Here is a 20,853-nt window from a genome sequence, read left to right on the forward strand (position 1 = left end):
TTTTGACAAAAATATAAATATCCACCACCCTGACAGGAAAGACAGCTGCAGGCTCCTGCTCTGAGCACAGGCCCCTGTTCCTCGGATTACACTCCATGGAGCCAGAGCCTGTCTGGAGGAGGAGGCAATAACTTGGGGCTGTCAGGTCTCCAAGTTTTCCACAAGGACAACAGAGCCACAGGCCATAGGAGCAGCTGCACAGCTGTGCCTACGGAAACTGGGAAGCATCCAAAGCCCCTGGGCCCAGGACACGCGGCTGCCCCTGAGCCGTGAAAGTGTACCCCATTCATGTGGCCGGATGTCACTCTGGCTCCTCTTTCTGGGGGGATCCCCCTCCTCCTTCTGCTACTGGCCAAGTGCTAACTTCATCTCCCCTTGTGCCTCCCCCCTCCAGCCCGTAGGAAGCTGGAACACTGCAGGAAGAATTCTCCGGCCAAGAGCATTCCTGGCATAATCTGAGCCCAGTAAGTACTTGGAAGATGCACCTGGTCAAGAAATGCTCCCTGGGGTGTCTGGGTGACCACGATGTGTCTTAGGTCATTAAGTGCCTTAGGTTTTGCGTCCTGGTTTTAGCAGTGACTAAAGTCAACTCGTAGGCACAGATGCCATTTCTGGGGCCTTGAAGGGGTCCCTGAGGTTGAGCCTGAAGTCTCACTGGAAGGTTGATTCACTCTTGGGGACAGCAGCAGCATCAAGGTCCCCGGACAGCAGCATCTCTCAGTAGACACACTGGGACACCCCTGGTAAGCGGACAAGGATGGCGGCCCCCATGGGTCCTGGGCTGATGTGAGGGAACAGTGAGAGGCAGGGCCTTTCCCTTGGGGTGTGAGCATCAGGGCCATACCTGGGGACTCCCCTCCCACAGTCCTTGGTGCTCAGTGCAGTGCTGCAGATGTGGCCTCGTGCCGGCCTCCAGCCTCTGCTCCTAATGCATCTGAAATCAAACGGTCTGTCCTGGCACACACACTGCAGTGCTGCCAAAAGGTGAGCTGCCTGGCAGATAACTCCCTGGGCCCAACAGAGCACCTGGAGGTTTCTTAATTCCAAGCACTTTTTCATTTAATGCTATCAGACTTCATCTTGTTAGACGGCCTCTGCCTGTCAAGAGCTTTTTGAATTCTGATTTGTCCATATTTAGTTCCCTTCATCCACAAATTTGATCAGCTCTTTAAGTCTTCATCCAATTATTAAAGAGAGTGTTTGGCTGGACCACAGGCCATGGCCTGAAATTCCCTCCAATGTGACATATGTTCAACCAGTCCCTCGTTACAGGTGAACAGCTAGTTCTAAGGTCTCCTAACCACCAGCTTCTCATTTACACCAGAGACTTCAACAAATGAGTACACTGCACACATTTCCCTCATCACCCGCCAAGCGGTCAAGAGAAAGAAGTGAGTTTCACCTGTACGCGTGTTTGTGGTGAACATACTCTGGGCTTTGACACTTGATTTAGTGCACAAACCCTGGTTGCAAAGGGATCAGATAACCAAACGTGGCCCTTTGAGGAGTGACTTGTATGAGCCTCCCAGGAGAAGAGGGGTGCGAGGGAAAGGTCTGAAGGAGGGCAAGGCCTACCTTGGGGAAGGGCAACCTTCGTAATAGGAAGACCATTAACAGTGCATGTGCAGAGAGAGGAGGGGGGCACTCAAGACCCCATCAGAGATCTGTCCAGTGACGAAAACAAGAGGACACAGGGCTCTGAGAAGCCACCAGAAAGGCCACATGAATGTTTATTACATAGAAAAGAGGGAGAGGAAGAAAAGGTTTCCAAAGCCATAGTTCTGAGATTTAAAAAAACGCAAACTTGGAATGTCAAAGAGAGGCCATGCTTTATATATTTATAATATGGATATATAAATATGTACATGGAGATATGTACACAGGTTTTTATTGTCATACATGGTATTTTTCATCACATGTACAGTAATGGTGCTTGAATTACGCATTTTAAAGCTGGCAGAATGCTGGAGAAATTGGAACCCTGGTCAGCCCCTAGAGGGCGGTGTGGAGACACAGCAGCAGTGGGCAGGTCCTGGGTTGGGATGGGGTATGGGATTGGGGGGTGGGGCTGGGTTCTGAGGGTCTGGGAGAGCTAAGCTGCAGGCAGGCCTGGGCCCCAGGCTGCAAGATTTGGGCCAGGGCAAGTCTGGAAGCTTCCCTAGGTCCCTGACATTAAAAATTTCTTCTCTTAGAACTGAGGAAGGCTCCAGTCATTGAAATGAACTGGAAAATCCCCTCAGCTGGATTGGATTCCAGGGAAAGTCCATGGAAGTGGGGTGGGCTCCCAGTGGTCTGGGTAGACGTGAAACCAGAAACCCCGGGGAGATCAGAGAGTGGGTCGGGTCTTGTCAGAGAACAATAGAAATGCACAGCGACTGATGTAACAGAAAGGAGAGGGACCCAAGCACTGCCAACCATGGCGCCAAAACCTGTAAATCACAACACAACACTCGTCCATATATAAATTCAGCTAATACACAGAACCAGGCTTGTTTCTATGTATGTTGTTGTTGTTTTTTTGATGGCACCACATACAACAGCATGGAACTTAGCCTGTGAACAGGGCCAGGGTGCCCAGACCAGGTACAGCCACCATCACCATCGCCCTCTCCCTGCTTGGAACATGGATCAAGCGCTAACCCAGGCAGGGTGGACATGACCTCTGTCCCCCTTCTCTCCTCACTAGTTCCTATATGGGGGCTGGTGGGGTGAGGGGTGGGGGGAGTTGTGGGAACAGAAAAGGACCTCCAAAGAGAGGATTGCCTGCAGCCCAAAAGAGACCATTGTTCCCTCTTCTCTGGGCAGACCCCCCTCGCTCCTTCTATAGAAGGCCAAGTTAGGGCATGGAGATGGGCCCAGCCAGGTTTGCAGGATGGGGATGCTGAGCTTGTAGACTCTGGGAGGAAGAGGTCCAAGACCAGGGGCCCTGGAGAGAGAGGAAACAGTGTGCGCACCTGGGCCCAGAATGGGGGTAATGAGCCCGTGATGGAGGGAGACAGCTCCTGGGCGAGGCACGGGGCTCCTTTGGAGACATTAAGTCCCCAGTTCTGAGTCTCCAGGCAGACCCTGGCCTGCCTTCACCCAGCATCAAAGGGGCTGTGAGTGTGTATGTGCACCTGTGTATAGGTGTGAGTGTGTGTTCGGGCAGGTGTGTGTGCATGGTTGAGAGGGTGGCAGCCAGGTGAACTGTGGAGTCTGGACCGGCCTGAGTGGCTGGAATTTTAGCAGATCCAGGCAGGGATGGGGAGTGGTTGGGAACAGAAATCCCACAGCTAAATCCAAAGAGAGAGACAACTTGTACCAGAAATCAGGACACACATAAGTGGGACCCTGTTATATCCTGCCCCATCTGTGACGGGGTCAGGAAGTGAGAGTGAAATTGAGAGGCCAGTGTTTATGTTTTACTGGAAGGAGTCCTGGCCTCTGAGTCCATGGGGCTTGCACAGGAGAGAACAGAGAGAACAGCCTCTGCTACTCCTTGTCCCTGTCCCTGTCCCCCTCCCCAGCCATGAGGCTCATCCCCCAAGCCTTTCACCCAGAGAGAAATGGGAAGAATGACAGTTGCCCAGGCTCCTCCTTGTTCCCAATCTGTAGATGGATAAACTGACCCATTAAGACAGTGGGAGAGACGAACAGCGCTGAGCCTGGAACTCAGCCCCGGGGCTTGGGAGGCATTCAGGATCCCTCTAGTTGGGATTTCCCCAACCTGTCACCAGAGGCTCTCATCCTGTCTCCATGTGGGATTTGGGGTGGATCCAGGAGCGTCTGAGCAGGAGCTGCCACACCTGTGTGAGCCCACGAACTTACTGAAGCTCTAAGAATCTAACGGGAAGAAAAGTGATGGAAAACACAGGACCCCCAGTATTGCCACCTGCTCAGGTTGACCTCAGCCTCCCTTCCCCTCACAGCTTGGCTTCCTGTCTTGTCCAGCACACACAGGGCTCTCTGGAGGATGAGGGTCCAGCCCCAGACCTCGGAGAGCACATCTCCCACCTCTAACCTGTGTTCATCTTGCTACTCCACCTGTGGAGGCGGGGATGGAGAGATGCTGCTCTCCAGGAAAAAGGCATCTTTGATCTGTTTCTCCAAGGCCATGCCCACGACCTACTTGGTCCACTTTGGTGCCCACTGAATGTAGAAATTGCTGAAGGTAGAAATGCAAACAGGCGGCCTGCACTTGTAGGACTGCCGGAGGCCAACACAGGGAGCCCACGGAGACAAAGGCTGGGTTCCGTTGGGGAGTGTGTGTCAGCGGTGGTCAGCAACTGCTTCAAACCACTCATCCCACAGGTAAGGTCATGGTCTCTGGGGAGGGTCAGCGAGGCTGGGGAGGGGCTGGTGCTTTAAAAGTGCTCATCCACCTCCAATTCCCCTGTTGAAAGCCCTCTAAACAAGCCGACAAGAGGGAGTAGTAAGTCAACAATGCCTGCAGCCACCAACCGGAGAATTTACATTTAAAAGATACATCCCCAAGCAGTTTACACAGAGCATGAGGCTTTCTTTGCCAGCATCACTAACGTGGTAAAAACAGCCAGTGTCGTTAAATCCTGGTTAAGTCCTGAGGTGGGCCCGGAGCCCAGGTCCAGCTCTTCTCCCATGGTCGGATCTGTCTGAAAACCCAGCTGATAGCCCCCCGCTGCTGGTAAGGGTCATAGGAGATAAAATGCACCCCACAGTGCCTGCAAGGGCCCAACCTTTGGATGCTGTCCTTGTCACTGGGGCTGACACATGGAGTGTCGGGGGCAGCAGAGGGAGGGCATCGTGTCCCTTCCTTCTCTTTCCTCGAGTGCAGCCAGAGGCTGGCTCCAAGGCCAGGCTGCCTGCTAGACAGGCCAGGGTTGGGGGAAGGTCACAGCAGGGTAGCCCCTGACCGCAGCCCCAGCACCATGGCAGGCAGGAGGGGTGCCTGAGCGGAGCCGGAGCCATCGCTCCCTGTTACTCCCACAGGGGCCCTGGCCTTCCAGACCTGAAGTCTTGGCTCAGACTGAGATCTTAAGATCCAAGTCAATGTCTCCACTGCCCACAGGACACTCCCAGGCTGCCAGGTAGCTCATTCTTGCTCCAGGATCCTGCTCTGGCTCAAGGGAATTGCCACTCTGATTCAAGTGTCAAAATTAGGTCCCGAGAGCATCTCGTTCACTGTGAAGTTCTCTGTGTCACTGTGATCCCCACCCCAAACACCTGTGACATAGGAATGTCCCACAGAACTCTGACTGATAGATAAATGGCTGGACCTGAAACGCGCCCTTGGACTTCTGGACCATCACCCTTTTGCTGTGCCACTAAGGTGAGCCCAATCTGTCACCCAAGGGCTGTGTATCAATCAAGCACTTGCTGGCCTGAGAACACTACTTTTCAGCTGGCTGGTGTTTTATAAATTAATGCTGGCCATCTAACGGCCTGAGCTGCCAGCTCAGACTGCTCGGAGTACACAAGCCACTGTTCCTTATCTAAAGATGAAAATACTGAGACCATGGCCTCACTTAGCGGGAAGTTATTTTGAGCTGATCCGCCCGCCTGGCAGTTGTCACAGACCCATGGTTCTGAAGACAGGTGGGGGTCCTCTTGGTCTCTTCCACACATCAGTTACCTGCAAAGGGGCTGCCTCCTGAGACTGCTGTCTTCTCAAGTTTGAAGAAGCAGCTGCAGGTAAAGGGAGGACCTGAGGGAGGGGATGTGCAGACAGGAGCTGTCCTTCCAAGCACATAAACCCCTGCATGAAGCCATCCCATACTGGGACTCATGGTGACAACTGTCACTCAAGAAAACTCCACCCATGTCTGCACTGTGTCACTAAACATAAGACACAAATTGCTATCTCTTCTCTGCCCCCTCAGCAGCCACTCCCAGCCAAACCAGGAAAATCAGATCCACCTCGGTCCCTGTGGGGGCAGCCCCACCTGACACCTGTCATCACTCCAGGCAAACTCAGGGGAGCTGTTCGGGGTGACGGGCTACAGGCTGGTGGCCTTTACTTCCCTCGACTGAAGCTGTTTTTATCTGATTCTAGGGGAGGCTCCATGCTGTGATGCCGCTTCCTCGAGAGCAGCCTGCTCTCTCTTGGCCTGGAGGATACCATCTTCACACAATGGCAGGTCCTGACTTTCTGGATGAAACCAAACGTGAGCCCATACCTTGAAAACACAGAGGCTTCCCAACATGAAAGCAGCATCAAAGGCCTGGGTCAGGGCCAGGAAGAAAGGAGGAGGGAAGAGATAGACACAGCCAGGTGTTCAGAAAGTGCAACGCAGCCCCAGGCAGCAACGCGAGAGGGACCAGATGCTCGTCAGAATGAAGGGGCAGACTGCCGGGCAGGATCGGGTCCAGGAGCAGAGAACCCACCTCTGAGTCAGGGCCCAGGGGTTGGTGAGCGGCTGGAGGGAATTCTGTTTCTCCAAGGATGCCAGTTTGCTGTCCAAGCCATAGCGAGCCCGACACCCACTTCCCAGTAGGACTATAAAGCCCAGCGGATGGAGCGGGTGGGCCACTGTCCCAGAATGGAGGGTCTAACAACACAGACCATGCAAGCAGTGGCCCCAGAATGGGCTCACAGTGGAGCCAGGGGGCCTGTCTAGCTGCAGGCTCCCCAGGACTTCCCATCCAGCTGGGGGCAAATGGCCAGACCGGCCACTTCTCCAGCCCTGGCCGGATTCTGACTGAGTCCCTGATGGACAGGAAGAGCCCCTCAGAGAGAAACCCATCCAATGGCACAAAGTCCGGTAAGCCTGGAAACTTGGCTTTGGGCCAGTCCCATTTTAGCGATTCCTACATTTCATCCTACATTTCATTAGAATGAAAATGAAAATAAAACAGACGTGTAGATGTCCACCTTGTTACTGCCATTTAGATCTGCTTTCTCTTAATTTCTGATCAATCTTGACCTGAAGTAGCTTGGACAGCTTCTGTTGGCGCCAGCTCTGTAACAATCACTCACAGAGGTTTCTTAAAGGACCCAACCACCCCTTTGCAATGGGAGAAAATTCTGTAACGCCAACAATGTCACCCGAAGGCATCTATGCAAGAAGGATTTTCAAAGACAGGTCCACAAGCCATACTTTTTTTTTTTTTTTTTTTTTTTGGCAATTCTAAAACCCCAAAAGCTCTCAAATGGTGAGTTTTCTCCCATAACTTATTTAGTGGCAAAATCTGACCTGTACTGAGGTGACACTATTTACAGTGTTATTGATCCTAATTAGTCTGACTATTCACATATTTCTCTGCAGAAATGGTCACGTGTTTGATGGCAGAGCGCTGTTCCAGACTCTGCTGGGCTGTTAGGAAATGAATTGGTAAATGTCTCTTACTCTCTTCCTCAGATCCAAAAGTTCTGAATTCAGAGACCCGTCTGGCCCTAAGGATTTCAGAGAAAGGACTATGAAGCCAAAATGGTGTTGAGTGTAATGTGAAAGGCTGCCCACTCAGACCCAGGTTGGTACGTTTATGTCTGAACATCTGGCAAGTCCAGCAGTTTCACCCCAGGCATGGAGCCACTGCTCTCCTTCCCAGAGAAACAAAGGCCCCGAGGTTTCCGTGGCAAGGAGGTGGGGGCTGTGATGAGAGAGGGCAGGGCCAGGAGACACCTGTGGGGATCTGTACCCCCGACAGCTGAGGGCACATTCTTTTCAGGATGGGAGTCTGTCCATCCTCACTTCCGCCCTGTTGCTGCCCCCACGAGACCGCTCTGGCAGGGGATGGGGACCTGGAGGAAGTGTCCACTGCAGTCCGGCCCCTTGATGGGCAGGACTGTCCTGCACACCTGGACCAGGCCACTGCTGTCTGGTCATGCAGCACCTCTTGCCCTCCTGGTGGGCAGTGGGCAATGCGAAGCAGGCCAAGGGAGCTGGGTGCTCCAGCCTCCCTGTCAGCACTCCCGTCTCCACCTTCTTCCCCACCCCTCCCAGATGCTCTGGGGGTCTGCCACACCACCCACCGAAACCAGGCTTTCTGAAGCAGCGGGAGAAGCTGGCAGCCCTCAGAACCTGCTGAGAAAAGCAGATGCATTTTCAAAATAAATAATAGTTTTAAATCCCCTCTTTCCACTCCAAACCCAGGAAACGGCAGAAGAGAACGTGTGAAGACCCCGTGTCTGCCGCTGCCTGGCGTGGCCCTCGGGGCACCAGGCTTCTGAGCGGCTTGCCTGGGCTCACAGCTGCTGTGGGATGCCCTGCTCCTTGTAGCCTGTGAAGAAGAAGCAGAGGAGAGCTGGTCAGACACCCATTTCCCTCAGCATTTCTCCAGGCGGTGCCCCCAGACTAGAATATGCTAGAACCTTATTCACACAGAGGTGTAAATGACAGTCAAGGGCTTGCTTTTCCCAAGGACATTGGCTTTTTAATAAGAAACCAGGGGAATGAGTGGAGAACTGGGGATCTTTGGGTTTAGATGGGGATATATGGGACGAGAGTTTCTGCTGCTGTATCTGGTGGGGGTTGGAAGGTTATCAACGTGCCCCTGAATCCACACTGCACAAAAGTGGCCTCCGCAGACTGGCCTGCTGTGATTTCCCAATGCAGAACCTTGGGGGAAGGTACCAGGCAGTCTTCTCCAAGTGATGGGCATCTGGTATGTGTGGTTGGAGAGGAGGAAGGAAGGAAAAAAGGAAGACAGCACACGGCAGGGAGGAACCAAGCATGTGTGTTCCATCAGCTGCATCTCTGTGACACAGGCAAGGGCGATTGATGGCTTCGAGCCTTTAAAACATTGGTGATAATTATGGGGACATTGGAAAAATTGATCACTATTGATATTAGTGAATTGATGTTAGTTTATTTGGGCATGAAAGGGTATTGTGGTTTTTGTTTTTTTGTTTTTTTGTTTTTTTGTTTTTTTGTTTTTAAGATACCTACTGAAATATCTAAGGGTGAAATTAGAAGTCTGGAATTTGCTGAGTTGTTACCCCAATTAGCTGGTAACTCAGCCCACAGAAGAGCTTCAGTAGACTTACTTGGGTTTTTTCTCTTTATTTACCAGATTCTTCATCAGGCTTAGGTGTTGAGAGGGCAGGAAGGTGAGGGGAGTGACGGATGGAACCAGAGTGGCCCTGAGTTGACACCGGTTGGAGGTGGTATGGGCATTGAGGGACTCGTTATACTAGGCCTTCTACTTGTGTCTATTTAAACATTTTCCAAAATAAAAAGTTAAAAAACAGAAGCCCGTTGACCATCGGGGAGAAGGGATGTTTGTGTGCAGTGGGGCAGGGCAATTAAGTGAAGGGCCTCAGGCAGCCCAGGCGTGAGGCCTGTAAATCCACCCACAGACTCACCTTGAGAAACTTCGGAGCGACACAGGGGTAGGAGGAGCATGAAGGAGAGGAGAGAAAGAAAAAGAGAAAACAGTCTGAAAACAGAGGCCAGAGGGACTGCCTGAAATATAAAGAGAGGGAGGATGCATGATGGGGATTGGGAGATGGACAGGACCATGGTCAGGATCACAGTGGTCAGCTACTGCAGCTGGCAGTCACCCTCAGTGGGAGTGTGGGCTTGGCGGCAGGGGCGTCCCTCCCTGGGGATCACTCAGTAAGACACTGCCAGGAAGCTCGTGCCAATGTCTCCCCTTCTCCCTTCCCTCCATATCTCAGCCAAGCCCACTCCTCTGCTCACCTTCTGCCTCTCACTCTTTTTCTGCCCCAAACTATGTTCACCTTGAGATGGAATCTGGATGGACCCAAGGAAGGATGGCTACAGGACAGATTTGACTACAACAACCTAAAGATGTTGAAGTGACCCATCCTGGCCCCAGCCCAGCTCTGTCTGAGCCATGTGGTTTGCCTTTTATGTGGATAGGAGCCACATATATAAAACCTAACACTGTGGGGAGGGTAATAGCTCATGGTAGATCACATGCTTAGCATGTACAAGGTCCTGGGTTCAATCCCCAGTACTTCCATTAAAAAAACAAAAACAAAAACAAAAAACCTCATCTTTGGGAAAGACTCAGGCTAAGGATGGCAAACAGATTTTATCTTGCAAACATCATGGATCAATTGGTAGTGATTGCCTGAAGCCCTGTGTTGAGAACAAGTAAGATTATTCAGCAGAATGTGTCATGATTGATTAGCAATGTCTGCCATGAGCATGGCAGTAGAAAGAGGCTATCATACAACCACCAGGTACTTATTGACCCACAACCAACACAGGCTGTTGCTGACTGTTATTTGTTATTATTAATATAAATAGAGCTGCAGCCTTGTAAGTTCCTGATTTTAACTTCTACTTTGATCTGTATTTCTCTGTTTCTCCTCTTAGGAGTTTTTCCTTGATGGTACATGTCTTATGACACCCTAGGCAATGCTAGGTAAAAAAATTACCCTGTATTCTTGCAACTGAAAAGTTTCCTTCATTTTTACAGGAAGGGGCTGGAGTGACACCAGAAAGAACAGACCTGTATCCAACTATCTACTAGGACAGACAAGTTCATTGTGATTATTCCTTTGAATGTAGTCATCCTGGGACATGCACACCCCACTGTTGCTCAGAGCAACCCCAGCCCACAGCACCATCTCAACAGTGGTGATGATTCATCCTTGGAGGGTGGCTTGGAGAAAGAGCAAAGGTACCCCTTGCTGAGGTGGGTGAGTGAGTCTGGTGGCCCGGCAGGGTAAGTGGGTAGCAGTAGGTATGATGGGTTTTCTCATGCAGCCCTCAAGTCCATCCCCCAGGCAGTCTTCTAAAGAGTTTGAGGCAAAGACAGCACCCCTGGGACCAGTGTGCAGACATCCAAGGAGGAGACCCCCAGTGAAGGCTCGGGGGAGTGGGGAGGGGGTAAGGAGGGTGGGGAAGTGGGTTCTGGAACTTGATTATCCTGCAGTCCAGCTATGGCTGCCACACCAGCCACATGAGAGGAGTTTCTGCTGAGTCAGCTGCTAGAGTGGTAGAAGGTGAGGAAGTGGCAGGTCCCCATCCACCCTTCCTGGGTCTCTGCTTCCTCGCTGAGGAGATGATAAGGGGAGCTCTTTAAGCTATCTCTAAGATCCAGACCCCGTGGGTCCTGGTATCGAGTGTGACCAAAGAAAGGATACCAGAGAGCTCTGGGGTCAGATTAGGCATCGATGCACATTTTTGGAGACTCACTCTGTGGCACAGGTATGCTCCACTATAATGGAAAGTTTCCCTGCTCAGGTGCCCCGGCAGCTAGCCAGACGCTTGGTGTGTCGAGGAGATGGCGCCAGAAGAGGGGTCGGGGTGGCCTTGCAGCCTTCAGCAGGCTTTCTGTTCACCGCTGAGGAAAGCAGAGGCACCTCCCAGATTCCAGCTGGGAGTGGGGCCTGCAGGCTGTCCCGCAGGCCCCTTGGAAAGGACCATAGTCCCCAGGGAAATGTCAGGACTTACAGGCTGGCTGGTAGCATTCTGTCCGCCCAGCAGTGTTCCATACCCCTCCCCACAGATGGAAGTGATCCCAGGCCTTGCCACTGGGCGATGGGAGTGGGACAGGCCTGCCTCGGTCTCTGCCTGCTCTGCCCCCTCACCTCCCAACACCCTCACTGATGGGCAGCCCCCGCCCTGAGAACAACTTTCCCCAGCAGGGCCGGGCAGTCTCCTGACTGCTCCTCAGCCTCTCCCTCTCCAGTGTCCCCGCCCTGCCCTCTGGCTGTCCTGATCCCCCAGTGTCTGCCTGGTTCGCTCAACGTTGGAGTGCCCTGGCAGCCCAGCCCACCCACTTCCTCTCCTGTCCTCTGTGGCTGGAGACACTGCTTCCAGGCAGCCTGTCTGACCAATCGACTGGCTCTGCTGATCTGGCTCAGGCTCGGGGACCTGCATTTTCTCTGGCCTGGTGGCTTGATTGGTCACTGATCCGAGGCCTCGCCAGGCCCTGGCATCTGTGTGTGCCCCGGGTCTCGGATCCTCACAGGATCCTGAACTCAGGCTGAGCTAACTAGGGATCATTCTAGACTATTCTAGAGCTCCCTGACCCCGGGCTTCCTCTCCCGCCTCTGCTGTCCTTACCTGGCACAGCTCACCTCTGACACCGACACTCTACCTGTGAATGGTTCTGTCGGGCGTAGGACACATTGAGGAGCCTGGGGTGTGGGGAGAAGGGCCTGAGGGGACGTGGGTCTTGTTGGTGAGGAATAATGAGGTAGACGGAACATGTGACAATACAGGGACACGCATAGGGGCACAGGGTGACGAGCACGGCTGCTTAAAATAGGTGTCTCTTGTAAGACCTCGCTAGGTTATTTTAAAAATGCTAATTAAGTCGTCTTTGGTAGTTTTGTGTTGGGATCGAGTTTGTGTTAAACAGTTGGTGGAGGTCCTCTCAGCACAAGTTAGGAAGAAGGCTTTGGCATCAAGGACCAGAGAGCTTAGTTTAAAAGCAGTTGAAATGATACTGTTCTAGCTGTAACAAAGTTACAAGGTTTCCCGAGGGCAAATACGCCTCGAGGCCATTTCCTTCTTTCTGGAAAGGGCATGATGGAGGCAGAGGGGATGTGAACTCACATGGGCCACAACCTTGCTACCCAGTGTCGTCAACTGGACTATTTCCTTGACAAATGTGATGCCTGGGGTGTCTGAGCTGAACAGGGCTCCCCCTCTTCCTCCCTTATTCGCGGTCCCCAGCTCAGCTCTCTGCCCGGTGCCCTCATGGTTCTCTGCAGGCATCAGGGTGGGGCATGCGGGGAGGATTCCTTATGCCAGGAGGCCACAGGCGCTAGTGAGGAGGACACAGGTAAGCCGCAGGGGAGAAGCAGGCCCAGCCACGCAGATCTCCCTGTGAGCACCCACACCCCACAGGATCTAAACGCCCAGACCATTTTGGCCCCTACCCCTCCTCGGGCCCTGTTCCCCACATCCCGGCCCAGCCCCAGCCCCCCAGAGAGGTGTGGTGCCCGCGGCTACTCACTGGCGAGGATGACCATGTCCATGCCCCAGAAGATGCTCATGATCCAGCCCACCATGACGATGGCCGTGAGGATCTGGATGAGGGCAGCAGCGATGTTCAGCCAGAAGACGCAGCACACATGCCTGTCTGGGAGGTCAGTGCGGGCACCGCACAGCACGGTGAAAGCCGAGACGAACGTCCCTGTGAGAGGCGGAGGGGACAGTCTTCTGAGGGCACTGGGAGACACCACAGCACACGTGCTCATCACTAGCCTGAGGCCCAGCGGCTCGCCCTCTGGGAGCTCTGAGAGGAGCGGCCAGTGTCGGCACCTTCCTGCTCAGACCACCTCTCGCCCCCAAACTAGACAGGCCGATGCCCTGGCCTGAAGGAGGCATGACCTGGGGCTGCCAAGGACCTAGAATAAGTCCTGAGGCCTCTGGGGGACACAGATGTCACATGACAAGTAGAGCAACATTGCAGCCACCTGCAAGGACAACAGACGGCAGTAGAAAGGATACCTTGTGTGGCAAAGATTCTAAGGGCCTCAGAGTTCAGAGGTGGAAGCCACCCACATGGTAAATTCAGGAAAGGGCCCCCAGCACACATACCAACTGCAGCTGCCTGCAGAGAGGGGACAGTGCAGGCCAGGGGACATCTCCCGGAACCCTCCCCTACTGAGCAGGTGTTTCTGACGCTTTGCTATCTGGGGCCTTGCTGGCCCTGGAGAGACCCCCCTCCCAGGGCTAGTCAATTCCTAGAGATAGTGAAAGGCTTTCCTATGCAAGCCAGCCAGCCCAGAGTCCACACCTGGCCTCCTCCTTTATGGGCTCTCACTCTCTGGGTCATAACCCCCACCCTGATCACCCAGAGCCAGGTACAGACAATTGGGGCAGCCCCTACACCCCAGAGACCACTGAAGTGATTCAAACTAGCCAATCGTAAGTCTGCTTGCCTGTCTTGCCGTTCCTTCCCACAGGAACCACAGGAAAGGCTCCTGCCCATATCTTCCCCTCACTCCCTCTGCTTCCCACCTGTCCCTGGATGCATCCTCATGTGTCACCCCAAAGGGCAATGTGCCCCCTCCTCTCAGGAAATGTGAGTGAATTATCTTCTCAGTGGCCAGCGTTTCCTGATCTGTTCACCTCATCGTATCTAAATAATAAATAACTCATTTTAAAGCACACACACACACAGAGCCAAGAATTAAGTTTCTTGTCCAAGGTCATACTCACGGTGGGCATTGACCCCACCGCTGTCTGATGCCAATGGCCACGCCCTGCTTGGCCTCACAGGTAGAGAGACCTGGGAAAGCAGGTCCAGACAAGAGAGCAGGCCACTTGGGAAATCAACCCCGCTTCTCACACTTCCTGCTCCGGGAGGAAACTGCCCGGCAGTTTTGGGGACAGCGAGAGGGGAGCATCGATTTCCCTCCCTCCCTGCATCCTGGTTCTGGCCCATCCCTGCCCAAACTTGGTGGCTCCCACTGGCTTCCCGATGTGGCCTTTCCCTCTGCCCACACCTTTGTGACTCAATTGAAGGCTAACCCCTGAGACCACGTGCTGGTTTCTAATCCCAACCCTGCCCCATCCTCCTCCTCAGCTGAACAACTGCCACCACTTGGGTGTGTTCCTGCCTCCTGAGTGGCCGACAGCTCCTCTGAGGGCCCAGTGGCATCCCATCCACCTCTGCCCCCAGCAGCACAGTGCCTGGTGTACAGGAGCAGGGATGTGGGATCCAAAGATACGCAACCAGTGTGAAGTGCAGCCTCAGACCACCTGCATCCTCACCTGCAGGATCTGTTTAAAATGCAGGTGTCTGGGTCTCCATCTGAGAGCTGGAGGTCTAGGGGGGCCCAGGAATCTACATTTCCAAGCAAGTTTCTCCCTCCACTCAGATAATGATAATGCTCATTAATGTGTGAGAACCATGGATTCATGATCAGTCACACGGATTCATGATCAGTCACACGGATTCAAGATCAAGATTCAAGACTAAATGGCCCCTTCGCGTTTCTGGCACAGAGCCCGGGGTGGCCCTACGGGAGACTCAGAGAGGCCAAGGCTGGTCTTCCCCTCTCACCAAATGGGCAGTCCATTTTGTCAGCAGGGGGTTGGGTGAACTAAAAGTGTCTGAGATGAGAAAGACAAACTTGGAGAAGGCAGAGCTGAGACACGACGGGGATACAGACTCAGGGTTTGGTAGTGGACACAGGAGGAAACAGGGGACATAGGGCCCATTAGAAAGTGTGTGTCACCATCCTTTGCCTCTGCTCGTGTATCATGCTGTGGGATATGAGACAAACACGAGCTGACACTATTAAAAAAGAGAACATTACCAAAGAAGAAAGCTGGTAGAAGATGAACAAGAGGAAGATATTAAGTAAAATTAACACGAATACCATCAACTACACACCTACAGTGTGCTGCAGCTCGTGCCCTCCTCTACCAACACTGTCTCTCATTCTTACCATCTCACCAGATGGAGAAACCAAAGCTCTGAGAGGCTGAATGACCTGCGCACATAGCAGAGCCCAGATTTAAACCCAGATCTGCCTAAAGTGGAGGCCAGAGCTCTTTTCCATCTGAGATGTTGCATCCTTACATTAAAAATTAAGGAAAGTTACATAAAACAGGATGGCCCTTCCTCAAAAAATTAAAAATAGACTTGCCATCTAACCCAGCATTTCCACTTCTGAGTGTATACTCAGAAGAACTGAAAGCAGAGCCTGAAAGAGATATTTGTACTCCCGTGTTCATAGCAGCAGTGTTCACAACGGCTGAAGCACGGGGGCAACACAAGCGTCTATAGATGGATGAATGGATAAGCAAAATGTGCTCTATACATGCAATGGAATGTTATTCAGCCTTAGAAAGGAAGGAAATTCTGACACATCTACAACATGGATGAACTTTGAAGACATTATGCTAAGTGAACTAAGCCAGTTACGAAAGGACAAATACTGCGTGACTTCAGTTATATGAGGCAACTAGGGTAGTCAAAGTCATAGGAACATAAAATAGAATGGTGGTTGCCAGGGGCTGGGGACAGGGGGGAGGGCAAATGAGGCGTTATTGTTTAATGGATCCAGAGCTTCAGTGCTGCAAGATGAAAAGAGTTCTGGAGCTGGGTGGTGGTGATGGATACATGACAGTGTGCATGGCATTAAGATGCCATTGAACTGAACGCTGAAGAATGGTTAAGATGGTAAATTTTATGTTATGTATGTTACAATAAAAAGAATTGGGGGAAAAAGGAAAGAAACTTCATCATTTATGATTCTCAAAATATCCTTGAATGTCTCCCTGTGCCCCAGCCAGTGTCCTTCACAGAAGCCCTGAAGCAGATGGTGCCTCGACTGTGGCCAACAGTGTCCTGACTCCGTGGGATCTGGCTGGGCTCCCGTGATCCTGTTTCTTTGTAGCCATGGCCTCGCATCAGCCTTCCTGCCTAAGAAACGGGAACATGTTTTTATTAGACTGAATCATATGAAACTGCCATTTTTATAGGTCAAGACTAGCTGAATAACAGCAATTTCATATGGCTCAGCCTACTATGTATATGGAAACCTTGAGCATAAGGAAACACTGAACTCAGTGTTAAAGTTAGAAGGTCATCTAGTCCATCTCCTGTCAAAAGATAGAATCTCACCAGAACTGCCCAACTGATTAGAGGCCAACAAGCCTCTTCGTGCATCTGCCTGCTTGCCATGGAGACCGGGGCGCCCGGGCACAGGCAACGTCAGCAAAGAGGAAGGTTCATCTGCTGGGAAAGCTGGGCTGACCCACATTTTATTTAAAAGAGGAGACAACCTCAGCTCGGGTGTGGCGTGGGAGGGACTTTTGGTCACTATTTTTGTACTCACATTGATGCTTACATTGTGATAACTCTAAGACGTATATGAAAATATAAGCACATTGTTCACGTACTGATGTGTACAATAAGTACATATATTACCGGCAATTGCATTCATTTGGAGAAATTAATTATTAATTAATTATTAGTTTGGATAAATAATTTCCCTAATTAGGAAACAATGCTGATCGGTCCCTTTGACCTTATAAGGCAACATATGCCATCAAAGGTAAGAGTGAAGTGAATGGATTTATAATGTAAAAACATTGTTTTAATCTATTCAATGGGAAAATTTGTAAATGATTTTAGCACAGTTCCATATGAAGAGGTGTTTATTACTTTAAACGAGTCTTACCCTGGCTCTGCAGTCAATAAGATGTGCTGCTTGTCAGAGGCCCTGGCTTATACCTGGACAGCCTCTGTCACTCCTCCAGGGAGGGCTGGTTGAGCACAAATCTCTTACCAGCACAACCTTGAATGTGAGCTTTGGGGGACAGGAAGGAAATGTAAGGGAAGGCTTGGCCTGGACTTCACATCTGATTTTGAAGGACAAGCCACACCCTACAAAACAGGTCCTGCTGCTGACAGTCCAGTTCAGAGCCAGAATGAGATAAATGGGTGATCACATTCAGGGGCAAACTCAAGCCCTATGAAATTTCAGTTCTCAAACCTTGCAGGGCATGAGACGCAATGGGGATTGTGCTAAAAATATACTTTCCTGGGCTACACCACCCAGAGATTTCTAATTCAGTAGATCTGGTCATTATCTTTTCATCACTGTGCAATCATTTTAACCAGAAATGGGAAAGGAAAGGAAAGAGAAGTGACTACAGGTTCACAAATGATTCTGGAAAAAAAGTCCTTGGAAGACAGAATTAGAATAGTTATCATTTATAATAGCCAAGATAGAGAAGCAACCTAAGTGTCCATTGACAGATGAATGGATAAAGACGATGTGGTATATACATACAATGGAATGTTAGCCATAAATAAAATGAAATCTTGCCATTTGCTACAACATGGATGAACCTAGAGGGTATTATGCTAAGATGCTAAGTGAAATAAGTCAGACAAACACAAATACTGTATGATGTATATGTGGAATCTAAAATACAAAACAAATGAACAAACATAACAAAATAGAAACAGAGTCACAAATAGAGAAAACAAACTGGTGGTTGCCAGAGAGAAAGATGGGGAGGGGGAGGAGAGAAATAGGTGAGGGAGATTAAGAGGTACAAACTTCCAGTTACAAAATGAGTCATGGGTATGAAATGTACAGTGTGGGTAATATAGTCAGTAATTATGTAATATCTTTGTATGGTGACAGATGGTAACTACACTTATCAGGATGACCATTTTGAAATGCACAGAAATATCAAAACACTATATTGTGTAACAGGAACTAACATAGTGTTATAGGTCAATTATACTTCAAAAACAAATAAACAAACACATTCTCGGAAAAAGAGATCAGATTTGTGGTTACCAGAGGTGTGGGCTGTGGGGAGTGGGAACCGGATGAAGGTAGTGGGGAACTGGATGAAGGCAGGTGAAAGGTACTAACTTGTGGTTAGAAGATAAATAACAAATAGGGATGTAATGTACAACATAAGAAATGAAATTAACACTGCTCTATGTTACATATGAAAGTTGTTAAGAGAGTAAATCCTAAGAGTTCTCATCACAAGGGAAACTTTTTAATTAATTAGTTGATTGATTGATTGATTGATTGATTGATTGATTTAAATGGTGGTACTGGGGACTGAACCCAGGACCTCTTGCAGGCTAAGCATGCACTCTACGCTGAGCTATGCCCTCCTCCAGGAAACTTTTAAAAAATTTCTTTAATTTTGTATCTATATGAGAAGATGGATGTTCACTAGACCTACTGAGGTAATCATTTCATGATGTATATGTCAAATCATTATGCTATATACCTTAAACTTATACAGGACTTTTCATGTCAATTATATCTCAATAAAATGGGAAGAACAATACATTTTTTTAAAAAACATAAATCTGTCACTATCTTTACACCATAGATCCTGGACCAGTAGTAGAAGGGTTTGTGAACTATTCTCACCATTCCAAACAGCATGCAGACCCCTGATAAAGTCAGAGCAGCCCATCAGAACCCGGCTTATGTGCATTAGGTTGGAAGCTCATTGTCCCAGTGCAGTAACTGGGGGTTCTCTCCTGCTATCAGCAAATCCTAGTGGCCATTCCACCCACCTCTGAACAATTAGAGATGGGAAAGTGAATTTACTACAATGTAAATCTTTCTAAACATCAATTTCATGGAAGGGAAAAATGAAGGGTGGACAGGTAGGTCTTCTGCCCCCCAGTAAAGAGAAGGTCCAGGACCACTTGACCCTTAGTCCCAGCTGCTACTCCACACCCGGGGCCCCCTTCCTCTCTCCTCTCTCCAGTCAGAAAGTACCAGCTCGGGGCACCCACTCTGTATCCCTCCAGGGCCTCAGGCAAACGAGGATGGAGGAGCTCGTGGAAGGGCAGCTGGGAAGGAGACTTCAGACGGATAAAGGGGCTTACAAGTGAGACCTCAGTTAGTAATAGTCCCGGGTCACCACCACAGCCACGGAGGGGGCTTTGGATTCTCCAACTGAAAAGACTCCATGGCATAAAGGAACGAGGACAGGGAGCCCCCCTGGCTGCCACAAATAAATCCGTCATCTTTCCTTTGAGAACAGAGAAAATGAGACCAGCTCCCTCCTCTGCCCCTCTTAGTGCTCCACCTTGACCTCAGGCTGATTAACCATGCCGTGGCAGGGTTGACTGCAGCCGATAACTCATTTTAATGGTGCTGGGCGTTGTGTCAGCCTCCCTGTGCTTGTTAGCAAATATCCTCTGCCCTCAGACTACCCTGCCAGATCCGTGACGGGCTCCGTGACGGGCTCCAAGACGTGCTCCCAGCCCTGCACGAGCTGCAGGACAGAATCGGACACCGTAGGTCTCTCTTGGGATCTCCCAAGGATCTTGAGCCTGAGCAGAAATTTAACCACATGGAATTGCTCAGTTCCCCAGTCCTCAGCCTTGTCACAACAGAGTCTGGCTCAAATGCCCAAGGGTGAACTGAGGAAATGGGGTTGGGACCAGGAGGGCAGCTGTGTAATGACCAGGGCAGGGAGCCTGGGCCAGTGCTGAGGCCCCGGAGGACCAGGCTTTGTCCTTCCCGCCTTCCAGCAGGACCAGTGTGAAGGGTGGTCAGTCAGGTGGAGAGAAAGCCAAGGGCAACAGCGGTGACATTTGTTGGAGGAGACAACAGAGCTTCCATCTCCTTAGAATTTGCAAGCTGACCAGATGAAATTTCCATGGATGGGTAGACACTGAGATTAAAAACAGAGAGGGGCTCTGCCCAAGGTCACAGCTGCCAGGGAGCCTTTCTGAGATCATGGCGGTGAGAATCTGCAACACAGTGAAACCCAAGTGCACTGTTCTGGGAATGGCTGCTCCAGCAACTGAGAGTGGGAACCGGGGTCCTGCATACACTACAGCCTCAGTGGGTGTGTTTTGTCCACATGCAGCCTCAGTGGGTGTGTTTTGTCCACCTGGGCAAGACCTCTGGGTTCACCCAAATAACAAATAACATTTATGAAGCAGCCATCATTGAGCTTGTTGAATCTGAGTCACTCTTTCCTTACTGAGTCAAGTGTGGGGACAAGGCTGCCCTGGGCCTGCAGCCCCCAAGTGAGTGGCAGGCCAGGTGCCCCAGGCCCCTGGGAGCCCCATCACTAGGCGTGCTGGGGGAGCTGTCCCAGGTGCCCCAAGCTGTGGCCACACACACTGGGTGTGTGGGAGGACAGCAGGCCCTGCATCCTGCCTGGAGCCCTCGGAGGAGGCCTTATGGCAGGCCTCATGGCCCTCTGACCTGTGTGTCACAGGTGGTAGAGGAATATTCCCCATCAGACCACCCAGCCTGGAGGCTCGCATTTCTGGGCACAAAGTTGCCTCTTCCTGACAGTCATACCCAATTCGTTTCACCTACTCATTTTTCCATGTTTTCATGCAGCATTTATGCAACACCTGCTGGGTGCCAAGAACTGAGCTAAATCCATGTACACCAACAAAGAGGAGTGTCCTGGCCCTCAAGGATCTCACAGGGTGTTGAGAGAGACACAGACGCCACGGAACACAGCCTAAGCGGTCAGCCCTGCGGGATGG

The 20,853-nt window shown here is 51.0% G+C and overlaps 1 protein-coding gene and 1 long non-coding RNA gene across 2 annotated transcripts in view; one reads left to right on the top strand and one right to left on the bottom strand.

Annotated features, from left to right (window-relative positions):
- Positions 1-6,593: 6,593 nt before the first annotated feature.
- On the top strand, positions 6,594-8,487 carry LOC135318792 (uncharacterized). The gene is made up of 3 exons (XR_010377152.1): positions 6,594-6,719; positions 7,317-7,428; positions 8,052-8,487. It is a non-coding gene; the product is annotated as an uncharacterized LOC135318792 (long non-coding RNA).
- STUM (stum, mechanosensory transduction mediator homolog) overlaps positions 6,683-20,853 on the bottom strand; it is a 51,261-nt gene continuing 37,090 nt past the window's right edge. The window contains exons 2-3 of the mRNA XM_031438462.2: positions 12,841-13,020; positions 6,683-8,178 (exon numbers count right to left, since the gene is read on the bottom strand). Of these exons, the coding sequence (XP_031294322.1) occupies positions 8,144-8,178; positions 12,841-13,020 (215 nt within the window). The 3' untranslated portion in view covers positions 6,683-8,143. The remainder of the gene's footprint in view (positions 8,179-12,840; positions 13,021-20,853) is intronic.

This window comes from Camelus dromedarius, chromosome 21 (genome assembly GCF_036321535.1).
Source record: "Camelus dromedarius isolate mCamDro1 chromosome 21, mCamDro1.pat, whole genome shotgun sequence".
Taxonomy (NCBI): Eukaryota; Metazoa; Chordata; class Mammalia; order Artiodactyla; family Camelidae; genus Camelus; species Camelus dromedarius.